Source organism: Chelonoidis abingdonii, chromosome 21 (assembly GCF_003597395.2).
Source record: "Chelonoidis abingdonii isolate Lonesome George chromosome 21, CheloAbing_2.0, whole genome shotgun sequence".
NCBI classification, from domain to species: Eukaryota; Metazoa; Chordata; order Testudines; family Testudinidae; genus Chelonoidis; species Chelonoidis abingdonii.
Window position 1 is genome coordinate 9,120,696 of NC_133789.1, and position 14,010 is coordinate 9,134,705.

Consider the following 14,010-nt stretch of genomic DNA (forward strand, 5'->3'; position numbering starts at 1 on the left):
GCAGTGGCATACTTAGGAAGAGACTGGTCCATTCTCCTGCATCCAGCGGGAATGACAAGAGGGGGTACACTCCCTCCCCATATAATAACTGGGTGCACACAGACTCCATCAGTGGAGTGCAGCATGCTGTTTAGTCGCATCTCTGTATGGCTGTGCTAAGACAGAACTGAATGCTCTTAATTTCAGGCTGCAGCACTGAGGAAAACACCAGGCCAGACTCTCTTTCCAAGTGTTAACCATTTATAAATAAGTACATTTTTTTCATACGTACAGGTCACTGTACAGATTACAATCTGTATACATAGGGGCAAATGCATTCGGTTGAACTTTTCACATCTATCTCACAGCTCACATGTACAGACAAGAAAACTCTGCTCAAGCAAATACAGCAAAGGAAAAAATAGTTTTTCTTTCCTTATACGTTAGAGGCTGAGGGCCTCAGCTGAGTGCAGGAGTTGCTTTCCCCCTGCACCATATCACAACTGTGTCGTGTTCAATATATCCGTAGAGAGAACAGAACATGCATTGAGTAATATACTGTACAGAGAAAGTCCTTTATATCAGAATTATAGAAAAGCTAAAGGAAAATTAAGTGTCTTAAAGATCTTCCCAGCAAGTGTCTTGAAGGATGGCAAACGGTACGACTGATTTAGAACTAATCATCCAAGGTGTATGTACTGTACATCTTTGTACTAATTCAAATCCTCTGGAAAGTGGAGCAGACGGAACAGAGACCAAAATGCTGTAATACTCCGGACAATAAAATGCTGCACGGACATGACACCGTCGCCGCTGGAAGCGACCACATTGGAATCTCTAGGTTATTGATGTATTGGCAAAATGGACCTAAGCACAGAGTGACTCCCCTCATTTGTCTGGTATGTCAGGGCCCCCCAAAGCGTACTGCAGCTAAAGTGACCTACCGCTCTGGGCTTGAGGCTTTCCCACCAACCCGTAACAAGACTGTGTTCTAGCAGTGGCCAATCCCCAGCTCCTTCGTAACCGAGCAGTGAGTGTAAAAGGGCCGGGCCAAGCTCCAGTTCAAGTTGTTAAGTGCTAAGTGGCATAAGCGCAACCGAATGGCTGGTAGAATATAAAGGATACCGTGTACTGATCTGGTGTCCGTTCCCTTTAACAGCGCTGCCTGTGTTCGTTTTGTTTTCTCCTGGGTGTTGTGTATACATCAGTAAAAGGTTCCAGTGTGATTCAGCTGTTGTCAGGCGTTGCACACAAATGAATCTTGCTCAATAATTCAGCCCTTAGTGGTTTGTATTAGAAAAAGAGTGTGATTGAATAAAGTCCATCAGTTATTCAAGTAATTCTGAAAAAGCAGATCCACCTTCACCATTGTGCTTGTGTCCACATGCATCCCCACCAAATTTTCCTTTGAGCAACCAGGAGTAAAGGCATTTTGCTGTGGAGGTCTCTGCGACACTGCACAGTAGATACAGTAGCTCTTAGCCTAAGCCCTTGTTTAAAGATCAGTAGATGAATTGTCTGGAACGTCCAAAGGAAAAATGACGACAACAACCAAAGGGCTTGCAACAGATCAGCAAGGACCCACCTTAGCAATGAAGGTAAAAAACTAGCAGGCGTGCTTGGTGCTCTATGTAAGGCGTAGCTGGCACTTCGGTTTTCGCTAGACTTCTTCTGGGTAGCCCTGAATATATAATAATCTTTGTACTAGGGCACGGAGTCACTGGTACTTAGCAGCCACCCTCGCCAGGACTTACTTAATCCAAATGATGGTTCACGTATGTGCACAAAAATGTCTAAAGAAAGAAAATTTGAGGCCCAGTCTTCAACTGAAATTCCCCTAAGCTACCGTGCATGTGATTCCAACAGTCCAGGTCAGCCAGCAACTGGCACAGTCCTCACCTACACAACAGCATTTCTCTGCACCCCGTAACGTAAGGAAGAAGGGGGTACAGCTCAGGCTGTCCAGCTCTATTCTCCCTCTGAGACGGGTCCAAGGGCCTCACTCCTTGAACCCTTCCCTCTTCTAAGCACCATCTTCAAACCCTCCAGTCCCATTCCTAAGCTGGCTTGTAGTGATCACCGTGGAGCCACACACAAAGCTGGTGCCCTCTCTCCTGGGGTTGAGTGTAGCCTTTCCAGCTTGTGAATCCCGATCCTCACAGCTGGGATAGACACTCTAGCCCAGTTCAATACCCAGTGCCCTCTCAAGGTGACTCTGTGCAGAGTCACAGTGCCTTCTAGTGGCTAGTTTGGTTACAACAAGTATTTGTTTAGGAATACCCCCAGACTACATTCAGAGGAAAACATTCTTGGGGTCTTGACATAGGCATCAAGAAACTGTTTTACCTGGTGCACCTGAAGAATCCTACTTCCGAGGACTCCTAGTGGGGTGCCGGTTGGGGGGGCAATGCTGGCAGTCTTCATTAGTCCAACAGGAGAAATGTACAGGATCGAAGTATAGCCTGCCTGGAAATCTGACACTAGCCGGGGGGGACGCTCTAGTACTGTCCTACCTTCCTCAGCAGACAAGCTTACAAGATATGCAGCTAACCTGATGGAGTGAAGGGCAGCAAGTGAAACTTCAGTCTTGTGCTCTATTGCGTTGCCTTTAGCTGGTGTATTCTACAACTGAGACAAAGTATGACAGCAAATACAAACTAATGGCCATGCCAGCTACTAATTATGACTTCTTTGAAGATACAAATGATTGTTTCAATAAATACTGATTGAGACGTGTGTTCCTTACCTAAAGAAACAAATATCCTTCAGGTGTCCTAAGAAAATTGCTGGGGAAGCGCTTTAAAAATCACTGCAAATGGTTTTGTATTTAAAAATTACTCCATCTTGTGATGCTTATATACAACAGTTAGTTCTTGTGCTATAAATGTTCTGATTCATTGCTTCACTTCTTTTTTGAAAAATACACTGAGACAAGAGCTGTTATGCTATTTTCTAATGAAGACACTACTCACGCTTAAATATCCAGTATTTATCATAGTAACAAATTCAAACAGTAAAGTGCACCCATTTACAGAGAGAACAGATGGTAAACCATTAGTGCAAGAATCCTGTGAAAATGTAACACATGATACTGTGGGAAAAAAACCTGCACGCTACAGTATTTAAGCGTTGTTTCATTTTTGTATTAGTGTTAACGGGTGAGCTGGTTTTTTTTCTCCTTAAAACATCTTCATAAACCTGAAGTTGTACATTTAAGTGCTTTTAGGGGACATTTCTAAAGTACAGTACTGGAATCACATGGCAGTGAATAGCAAAGCAAAGCACAATCAGAGAGATTACAATGGCGTTATCTTCGACAAGGATCATTCAGTTTGGATTCTCTTAACAATAAGATTAGAGATTACTGGCTTATGGCAGCAGCATGTCTCACTTAACTGTATATAAAAAAAGGGACGGGGTCAAATTTTTCCTTTCAGAAGAAACTAAAAAAAAAGCCACTCGTTTGTTCAGGAAAGACGGGGCTTTGAACAAAAACAAGATGCTATTAAAAAAAATCAGTGGACACACTCTAGCTAGGTTAGCGCACTGTAGGAAGAGTCAAACAATCAGTTGCTCCTTATAAGGTAGAACACACTTAAAAAAAGAGAGAAACACTACTGGTCAGTATCCTTTTCAATGACAGAAATAGTGCATGCAGCTTCCTTTCCTCGGGGCCCAGCCTAAATGTGTTGGGAAGGAGTAGGCTGACCAGACAGCAACTGTGAAAAATCAGGACGGGATGGGGGATAATAGGCTTCTATATAAGAAAAAGCCTCAAATATCAGGACATCTGGTCACCTTAGGAAGGAGGCACAGGTAACTGGGAAGGCTCCCACTTTTATCACCCGCTTAGAGATCCCTGTCATAAAGCAAAGGGAGAAAATTCTGAGCTACACCTTCTTGCCCCTTGGGGGAAAAAAACCAAACCTCCAATACAAAGTCTGTCTTGGAGACATATAAAAGGAAGAAACGTAATCCCCAAAGAAAACAGAGGCAAAATCAAGAGTACTTTCCATCTGTCAGTGAGACACACGCCTGACCTGTCCCAAGGGTGGCGCCACTCAGTTTGGTCTAAGTAGTGGAATTACAACAAACGGTGCTGATCACTTTCCAGCTCCACACAAGTGAAAAGCTAATCAAAGCCAGGGTTTGCTAAGAGTTTTAGGGCTGGAGCCTCAACTGGTTTAAAACATGGTAGCTGCGTTGCGGTCACAACGGAGTGACGCCAATTTACACTAGCTGAGGATCTGCCCTTAATTTGGTTCAATGCATGTTTCCTTGTACGACTAGATTCACGTAGCCCTTTGGAAACAAACAGCGTTAACTCTGTCTAAGGACCAATTCCCTTTTTAAGAATTGCTATGAGATGCAATACTGGGCAACAGGCACTGGTTTGCTTTAAAACAAGCTACACTATTACTGCTCTTCCCATCCACCTGGCTGTCTGGCCTCAGTTACTGAAAAGGCAGCTTAAAAACGTAACCAACAATCAATCAAACCTATGCAAAGAAAGCTCCCTCTACGCAAACAAAACTTCAGAAACTGCTTGGAAAGTTCTGTAAAAACGGTTTCCGGAAATGTCCCCTGCTTTTCACACTGACTCAACACTAGTAGCATCTGACTGAAAAGGGAAAAAAGAAAGAACCCAGACCAAAACAAAAACATTTTTCTGAAATCGATCACATAAATTAATTATAAATATGTCTCTCTTAACTACAGGTCCTTAAAGAGCCAAACATTGTGTCTAACATTTACAGGTATGGAACACAGCAACTGCCTTCCAAAATTCCAGGAACCAGTCTTGCAGTTCTAAGAAACACACATTTTACTCATTAATCCCGTGGAGGAGTGCAGCCCCTCCCTACCGCACGCAGCTTCCAAAGAGTAGGTGCAAACACAAAGGAAATGGCAAGGCAAGACTGTGTGTTGAGAAGGACTTTACTAAAGTGACTCCTTGGACACTTTCTGGCTTGGAAACCTCCATGTCACGTTATGCAGCATGATAAAAAAAAGATATAAGGTGTCTTCCGCCATTAAGGTTTTCCTATTCACATTTTCCTTGCGAGCAAAATGAAAACCCATTAAACTGTCCTGGTGAAAATGTGGTGGGGTGTGTGAGATGCAATCATCTGCTGGAGGTGTGAAGAAAAGATTGTGGTTAATCTTGCTTACAAAATGCACAAGAGGTTTCTAGCCAACTCCTTTGGCCGACTAAAATTCACAAAAGGGGCAGAGTTTGATTATTTTTAAAATGCCTCAGAGTAAATCCAAACTGTGGCATTTGGAACGCAGCTGTCAAAGTAGCAAAGCATCTTATGGTCCCCACTCATTGCGACAGGCCACGTTATTAAAAACAACAAACAATCCAATTCAGATTAAAACGCTATAAAACCAGCTCAAGCAGGTCAGTTATTATGCATAGCTAGTCGGTATTAAAAGCAAATTAAGCCCCATTTGGTGCAGATAATGAGCTCTTTGTGGGCAAGAGACAAGTGGGAAAAGGAAGGCTCCGGTTGTCTAGGGGAATACTCGATAATGTAAAGTTTGAAAATGTTGCCAATTTTTAGCCAGTTTCCACTAGGAATTTTCGTAAGCATTTTACATGAGAGCTCCTTAAAACCAAAGAAACCAATTTGATTCGAACATGAACTCTTGCAAACAGCTGGTTACCTCCCATAGGGGACCTAGCTGGGTTAACCCACTCCATGGGTACTAACATATCCTGATTGACAGCTGAAAGCTGGGAGGGAACTCAGTCTGAATTGGGCAAACAATACTGGCTTGTTTGCTGTTGGCGTCACCGTCAGCTGGATACCAAAGGATTCTGAGCGCGTGCATGGCTGTCTGATCACCACACAGAAATTACTGGAGAAACTTGCTCATGTAGCTACCAAATAGAAATAATAGTAATGATAAAAATATAGGTGAGAATCAAGCCAGGAAACGTGTGCTGAAAACATAAGGGTCTCACTCCAACAAGTGTCTTTTACACATTAGACTCCACAAACGGTCTCTTTGGTTTGATAGGGGAAGTCTGCCCTTGTCTAGAGTCCCTGGAGAGTTGCCTGTACAGGTTGTCCTGGTAGGCCTGTGCAACGGGCAGTGTCCTAGCCACCTTAACATCTGGATATGAGGAGGCTTGGCTGACTCTCTCCAGGAGGTCTCCCCGGGACCCATTGGCTAGCATCCCATGGGGGCTGTAATAGTCTTCCTCTAGCAAATGGCCATTCTGTGCATTGTTTGTTTTGTTATAAAAGGCAATGTTGCTGATTGAAGAAGGTGGGCTAAATGATTCTGGCTGGGGGAGGTTTCCCGGAGATGTTGGACTAATAACAGTATCCACTGAAGAGACAGCCCAGGTCCGGGTCTGTTGGTGGAGATGAGGGTACTGCTGAGTCCGAGCAGTTTTATCTATAATTCCCATGAACGGCGTGGTCCTGGAACGGGCTGGTTCGCTGGGGTAACTCCCTTGAGGTGGAGAGACTGGAGAAAGTTCATCACACGATCTGTCATAGGCTGGCTTGAGAGGGATCTCCATTTGCTGAATAGAAGCAGAAGGGCGGAAGGTAGGAGTCAGGTTGGAGGTGGATGAAATGCTATTGCTAGAAGGGGAGAATCTGAGGCCAACACTTTGGGAATGAAGCAGCGGTCTTGGAGTTGGTGGGTGAGGCTTTATTTCGTTGGGGTTGATAGTAATGGGCCTTCTGATTAGGTGAGACACATCAGGAGAACCAAGTTGGCTGGAAGGAAGGGAAGAACGTTCCAGATCAAGCTTTGAATGACAGACTGGATAATAGGAAGCAGACTGACTGCGCCCAATCTGAGGAGTCTGACTGTATCTCATTCCACCCCTGTATGCTGAGGAAGGCCTCTGTGGAAGATCTTCTTTAGTTAGCCCTCCATGCTGGCAGATAGCTCCTGCACTAAGGCTGGCTTGAACATGTTGCACTGGTCTACCATCACCTACTATTCCACTAATTGAACCTTGGTAGACCAATCTACTCTGACCAACTCCCATTTCCCCTGATGCAGACTGGTATTTGCTGGCCATAGAATGGGCAACTTGGCTGTAAGCACCAGTTGGAATCACAGTACTAGAATGCACGGCAGAGCTCGTGTGGTTGCTTCTTACAATCTGTGCCTTGGCTGGCTGCAGCCTGTGCCCTTGCTGTGGGACTACAACAGGAATCTGGGGAATCTGGAAGGACCTCTGTGTCATTTTGGATAACGGAGACTTTGGTCTACCAGGGAGTTGGCTAACACTAGGTTCTTGCTGGTAACGTACTGGGGAGCCAGACTGGGACCTATAGACACTTATACTTTCTGCAGGAGGGCTGGCTCGATACTGAGGACCTCTACGGAGGGGTGAAGGTGGTGGACTTTGATATTCTTTCCCTTGACCTCCAACTGGAGGTGGACTGAAGCGGTAAGAGGAACCTTGGTGAGCAGGGGAAGTATGTGGCGGACTAGGTCTGTAATGATTGTTCTGGTGGGTTGGAGACAGAGCAGGAGAGGTGGACTGGTACCCTTGTCTTGTTGGTGAACCCACAGAACTATTGGATCTGAAGTCAAAAACTTGATGTGACCCAAGAGGCGAGCCCGAAATATAGGCTGAATCCCGGTGAGCAGGGGAAGGGGGTGGGCTCTGGATGATGGGAAGCCCTTGGCTGGGCCTCGACTCTGTTTGTAAGCCAATGGAAACATTTTCTACATCCTGCTCAAGAAACTCCTCTTCAAAGAGATCTTGCACAGAGTACAGTTCTTCATGCTGTGCTTCAGGTTCTGGCTCCACTGGGGGTTGCTGCTGCTGCTGCTGCATCTGTCTACATTCTTCCTCTACTCTCATCAGCAGCCGCTGGATCTCACGATTGTTCGGACACAGCTTGACGGCCTCGTTCAGATCCTCCAGGGCTGCTGAAAACTGCCTGCTTGACAAGGGGACAGATATGAGAATTGAAGTTACTCTGGATTTGAATGAACCCTTTGGGGGATTCTGTTCAGCTTAAGCAGCTTGTCTTTACTTAGGGAGAGGCTGTGATCTCTACAGCGGCTTTCTCGAGCTTTGCCTTATGTGTCTCCATTTGGTTACTTTACACCAACCAACCAAAGAAAAACATTGTTAGTCATTCTGGGGAGGAGGGAGACACGTTACTGGGACAGCACAACCCAGCCCGGTAATTATCCTTTCACTTGGAGAGTGCTTTATAGATTAATTACTCCTCAAAGCACCCCGTGAGCGTTGTCAGCAGATTGTCCCCACTTTACGGAACGGGAAAATGAAGCACAGACGTAGTGCCAAGCCCACCACTGGAGTAAGCAAGAGCAACTCTGTCCACTTTGACGGAGCTGCAGCTGCTCATGCCAGTGGCCCATTTAGCTTCTTCTGACTTGCCCAAGGCCACAGAATGGCAGGGGTGGCTCTAGAACTCAGGGGTTCCCCCAGCCAATGCATAAGACCAGGCTGCCTCTCAGACTTTGCTGGGCACTGGGTTTGTCTCCTCAGAATGAAGGGAACAAGGCAGGGAGAGGTCCCAACAGTTGCAAGCTCGCAAGGCCCCCGTGGAAGCTGCTTTTGGGGACTGACACTGTAAAGGCTAGCCTGTGAGGAGTAAGGGGATGGGGTATTCGGGGGAGGTGGGTTGTCATTTACAGGGACACTGTTAGCTTTTGAACAAAATTGAATCTATTTGAACACGATTGTGACCTGGCGGCGAACAGCCTCCAGATTCAACATGTGCCTTTTTATAAAATGCTCCCGTTCACTGCTCCCTCATAGAGAAAGAAAACCCCCAAATGCCTGCCAGCACTTTGGTAAGACCCACTCCCAGTCAGGGGAGAGCAGGTCAGGTAACTGAATTCCCCAGACCTACGCTGATCTCAGTGGTGATGCTGGCGCACAAACAAGGAAGTAACCAAAAAGAGTCATGCTGAGCCTGTTTCATTAGAGAGACGGGGAAATAATGCCGCTTGTATGTAGGATAGGGCTAAATCATCTGGAAAAGGCATTTGAGGCTTAAACGTCTGTAAATGTTGTGCAACCAGCGGAGGAGGAAAACATTCAAGGAAAGCTACAAAATGTCAGTTTGGTTCAACTAGCCGGGTTTGTCTCTGGAAGAGAAGGTCATGGGTTTCCTCCCACATAAGACTAGAGTTCCCTGCAGCGATAGCTAGGGAGACGCACAGTTAGAAGTGTTGTCGTTGGGATGAGAGGTTAAATTGCAGTGTCTTCTACTCAGCTCTGATGTTTACATAGACAGACAGTAAATATCCTCTGGCTAGCAGTGAGGCTCGGCACTGCCATGCAGGGAAAACTGGTGTCTCACGCCACTGACTGAGCAGAGACTAGCAGTTGTGCAGTGACAGTGTGCTCAGCCAGAGGGAGAGACTCAAACCTTGACAGGTTCTGCAGGGATCTCATCTCCCCGGGCCCTCAGGGAGATTTAATGAGGGAATCCTCCCAGCTGCGTCTGAAATGTAGCGAGATCCCAATATCGCATCGGTCTAGCGCCCAGTATGGAGCACGAGCTATTGCTGAAAGCACAGTGGCTGGCATTTACCCACAAAGTCACTGCACTACTAGTAGCCAAGAAGAAGAATGCTTTAGGATAGACAGATTCATAGATTCCTAGGCCAGAAGGGACCACTGTGACCGTTTAGGTTGAACCTCCTGGCCATAGCAATTCTGTGAATGAATCCTCGCTTCAAGTCCAATAGCTGCGGTTGAACTAGAGCATATCTTTTCAGTCGTGATTTGAAGCTTTCAGCGAAGTAAGGTGCTGAGTATATTCCAACAAACTCAACTACAATGAGCTTCTCAAAAGTTCACATGAACGTGTCCACAGCGATTACTAAACAAGGAAAGATGTTGATTTTGGGGTCTTTTACAGCCACCCTAATCAATGTTCCTTTGCAATTTGTTCTCATGGGGATACTCATGTAGTTTTGCATGGTCAATTCCTACACCGCTGTGCCCAGACTTGCAGAGAACAGCTCCTCTCACTTCTCTCTCTCTCTCGCCTCACCTGCTGCTGCGTTTGGCCCTTGCTCTTGCATAGTAAGCTTCATAAGATTTCGGTTTCAGCTCCAGTGCTTTAGTGGCAAATTCCTCCGCCATTCCAAAATCCTGTCATTACAATAGGTGTGTAGATAAGTAATTGAATATATATTATATATATATAAAAAATAAAAAAATATATACAACTTGGGAACAAAACAAAATTATATGGACAAAGTTTTTGCATGTAGAGTTGGAAAACCTGATGGTACTTTTCACATGGATCAGACATCATTGATAGCAAGAGAGCTACAACTGTGTCCAGAAGAGGCAAACCCATTCCATGATGTTAGACACTGTCCGGTACCCACACTAACCTAAGGTGAAGTGCTCCTTTCTCTGCTTCTTGGATCTCAATCAAGTACATGCAGTCCCTGTCCAGTAACCTACATCCTCCAGTAAGCATCTGCTCTCGCAGAGACTGGAAGGTCATCTCAGGAAGGATTTTCCACTGTTAAAACCATTAGGAAACCCTTCCCCTTCCCTCCCCCCCGAGTGACTGTCTCTGACACATACACTAATAACTAGGGATTGTGAATAACACTTCTCCAGGCGGAAAGGGATATTGGTGCCTATATAGCTATGTGCAGCAACATACAAGACCCATTCACAGTGCACTCCCTCTCACTTCCCTCTGTTCCTCTCCTTTAGGGGCTACTTAGAAAACACTGACTTAGGGGTGAAGGGGAAGGTGGTGGAACAGAATGTAGCTTGGTTAAAATGCTCAAGTGTGGCCTTGCCATGAATGGGACATTATCAGCTAAGGTACAATTCTTCCCGATTACCCGTCCCTTGACCTTGTCTTCCCTAGTGCCCATGTGCCTCGCCACAGAGCTCACGTGAGCACTCGGTAGGGTGCCCACTTCCTAGTGGGGTGGCTTTGGTACAGCACCTGCTGGCCCATCATGTCTAGCAATGGCTTTGGCCTGTCACAGTCAGCAGTTCTAGGATCTGGTGTCTAATACAGTTCCTGTTTGCTTAAAAAATAAGCGAGGCAAACTCCGCTAGGCTACAAATGGAGTTTATCAGTGCACACTGGCTGCAGTCACTAACGAGTATAACCTGGAAAAGCTTTTGGCATCTTACATACTGAAAAGGACTTCTGTGAACCACAGCTGTGTGCTACTTTGCCAGTTAACACAACGTTCCGAGGCAAGGATGCACTGGCACTATGACTTTGATTTTGACTGTATTTAGTTCATGAAATTACTAATCATAATGCACCAAGCAGTCATTCAAACAGGTCATTTGTAGCTTAAGCAAACCATGTCTTCAGAACAGAAACCCACTGAGGGAAGCTCGCTTAATTTCAGTTCTATTTCCAGACACTTGCCTTTTAATCAAGTATCTTTCCTGTTTGGTTTAAAATTGATTAGCTGTTTCTTATTAAACAAATTTCTGCACCCAAAATACAGAAAAAATGGTAAGAGTGGGTCTGCAGGGACTGATTTTAATTTACATCTGCAATTCCAGTCACTCAGTTATCTAAGTCACTTATCTGAAGATGCAATCTATGGTTTGGATGTCCATGTGAGCTAAATGATGGGTGCAATGATATGCCCCCTGCAATTTTGTGCCAAAAAAGAAAAGAAAGAGCAAGTTTTCAGGGTTGGCTGAACATTTGGCCCTGAAAGTGCAGGCTTAGCAGAAAGTTGCCTTGTTTAAAGATGAGTTTAACATCTCTGTAGTGTTCTCTGATTGTTGTGTTGTTTGCTAGCCAGCATTAAGATCACTACACACGTCACTTTCATCTGTCCCCTTCAACAGCTTAAAGAAATGAAGGCATCACAAAGTCCCCTCCCTTGCTATATAATCCTGGCCAGCACTTGGGTCTGATGAAGACTTTCACTTCTCAGATCTGTGGAGACTGGTCAGGTTGTGGAGATGTGATGCTCTCAGAATATAGAGAAGGGGAGAGGTGGCATGTGTCTCTTTTGGAGGAACAGAGAGACTCCAGAAGATTATCCCTATGTGCAGCTAAATTAGAGCAGGGCCAAGAAGAGGGACATGGTGTTCTGGGAGGAGGGAGGGAGAGTGTTTCTGGATGAGTCATTGCCCCGGGGAAGTGAGAGCTCTCTAAGCTCCCTGATTTCAAATTCATTGGTATTCAAATGATCACATCGACTGACTCCACCCCTCACCACTGCCTTGGAAATCAGAGAAACACTAACCTCTCCACCCTCAAATTCATATTGTCATCAGAAAGGAGTAATAAAAAATTCAGAAAGCTCTAAACATGGAAATGAATTTTTAATCGTTTGAAATGAATATTAAATCACTACTTTACTTCTTCCGAATTGTAAATATCAGTGCTCTGTGAAGGACAACCAGGTTACAAAGAGGAGAGATTTCAGAGGCCATAGCAGAACCATGGGAGAGACACACTCTGTTATGCGCAGGCAGGAAGCTGGCAGCTTGCTCTAAAGGGACTTGAAGAGTGTGTGGAACTTACGTTCATTTTCCTTCGACATCGGGAGAGGTTGAGGAGGAGTGACACCTTCAGCTCACGGAAGGTTTTCAGGTCTTCTCCAAACCCTTCTCTGGGGAATTTCTTCAAGGCGTATTGGTAGCGCTGTGCCGCTTCCTTCACTTTACCTTTCTAATAGAAGGGTGAGATGTCAAAATATACCACTTGGTTGATTTAAGAGTGGCAGCAGCTTGTTAATTGCTGACAAGCAGCCCATTAATCAGCTGCAGTGACCGTATGCACAAGTAACACTGCTTAGGTGCTGATCTCCTTTTCAGAAAGAATAGCCAGAACATGTGCTCAAGGGAACAGTTTCTAAAATGGAGGTGCATTCTGCAAGAGCTGCTCCCCCAGTGCACATCGCTCTAAAGCTACAGTAGGAAAGAGAGCAGGAACTTGGTATATATTTGATAGTCAAATTTGTTTCTTTGAGTTTGGCTGCCACCGCCCTGTCTTGGGCGCTCTCCTCCAGTCTTGCAGCACAATACAGAAACATTAATGACACTACTTTACGAAAGCACTTTGGACAGTTTCTTTAAAAATTCTCTTTCTTCACTGCTAGAAATTGGCTTTAGAGCAAACTTCTCAATGCCCTCCTTGGTCCCACCTTTTATCTGGATGGCAATTGTATTTATTTCTGGATTTCTTGGGATAAGTAAACAGATTCCCTTTTTTAAAAACTCCCTGGAACTGTTGGAATTGAGGCATATTTTGTAGGTGAAGTGCTATGCTCCTTGTGGGAGATGCAGGGCCAGATTAACCCATCACTGGCCTCTAGGCAAACATACACCTCTGGGGCCTTACCTTCTAACACCAGAAACAACATATTAACTACACTACATTCATACCACAGTACGTTGACATAAATCAACTTAAATGGCAGGAGATGCAGAAATAAGTTAAGGTTCCCACAGTAATATTAGCTCACCCATACTGCACACAAGGCAAGGTCCTTAGTCCAACACTCAGCCAGGCTCACCTGGCACACAGGGTTACAGCGCCTGTACCACTCGGGTTTGGGCTGGCCATCCCTCCAGCGTGACAAAAGGACAGCTGGGCCAAACCCACATGGCGCTGTGCATCCACATGTGGAGGAGGTCCATCTTGATTCTTTCCCCCAAAATTGGGCCCTAGGCACATGCTTAGTTCACTTATGCATTAATCCATCCCTGGAGAGGTGGTATGTGCTTTCGAAATATCACAGAGAGATCAGCTAGAATCCCTTCACCCACTACTGTAATGCAGCTATGTCTGGTGTGTAACATGGCAGCAATACTACATAACTGTTGTGCCAGGGGACCAGAAGGTGCCCACTTTCTAGATGTCATATACCGGTACTGTAATTTTCAACACTGATATAACCAACGGTTAATACCGCAAGCCTAAAAACAAGCACCTTGATGAAGCTAAAGATTTTTAGAGTAAATTCCATACGCTGCAGGGCTAGAAGGTTGAAAGTTGTAGATAATCAGACTGAAGGTTGCCCTTTCTTCTCACATGGATGGAAGAT

General features: G+C 45.2%; 1 protein-coding gene across 13 annotated transcripts in view; it reads right to left on the minus strand.

Annotated features, from left to right (window-relative positions):
• Positions 1–2,953: 2,953 nt before the first annotated feature.
• TANC2 (tetratricopeptide repeat, ankyrin repeat and coiled-coil containing 2) overlaps positions 2,954–14,010 on the minus strand; it is a 631,424-nt gene continuing 620,367 nt past the window's right edge. For 9 of the 13 annotated variants that reach the window (XM_075059588.1, XM_075059585.1, XM_075059584.1 and 6 more), the window contains 4 exons: positions 12,486–12,632; positions 10,002–10,102; positions 3,794–7,907; positions 2,954–3,683 (listed from right to left, as the gene is read on the minus strand). In XM_075059588.1, the coding sequence (XP_074915689.1) occupies positions 5,966–7,907; positions 10,002–10,102; positions 12,486–12,632 (2,190 nt within the window). In that variant the 3' untranslated portion in view covers positions 2,954–3,683; positions 3,794–5,965. The remainder of the gene's footprint in view (positions 3,684–3,793; positions 7,908–10,001; positions 10,103–12,485; positions 12,633–14,010) is intronic. The other 4 variants (XM_075059590.1, XM_075059589.1, XM_075059583.1 and 1 more) reach the window with 1 other exon arrangement.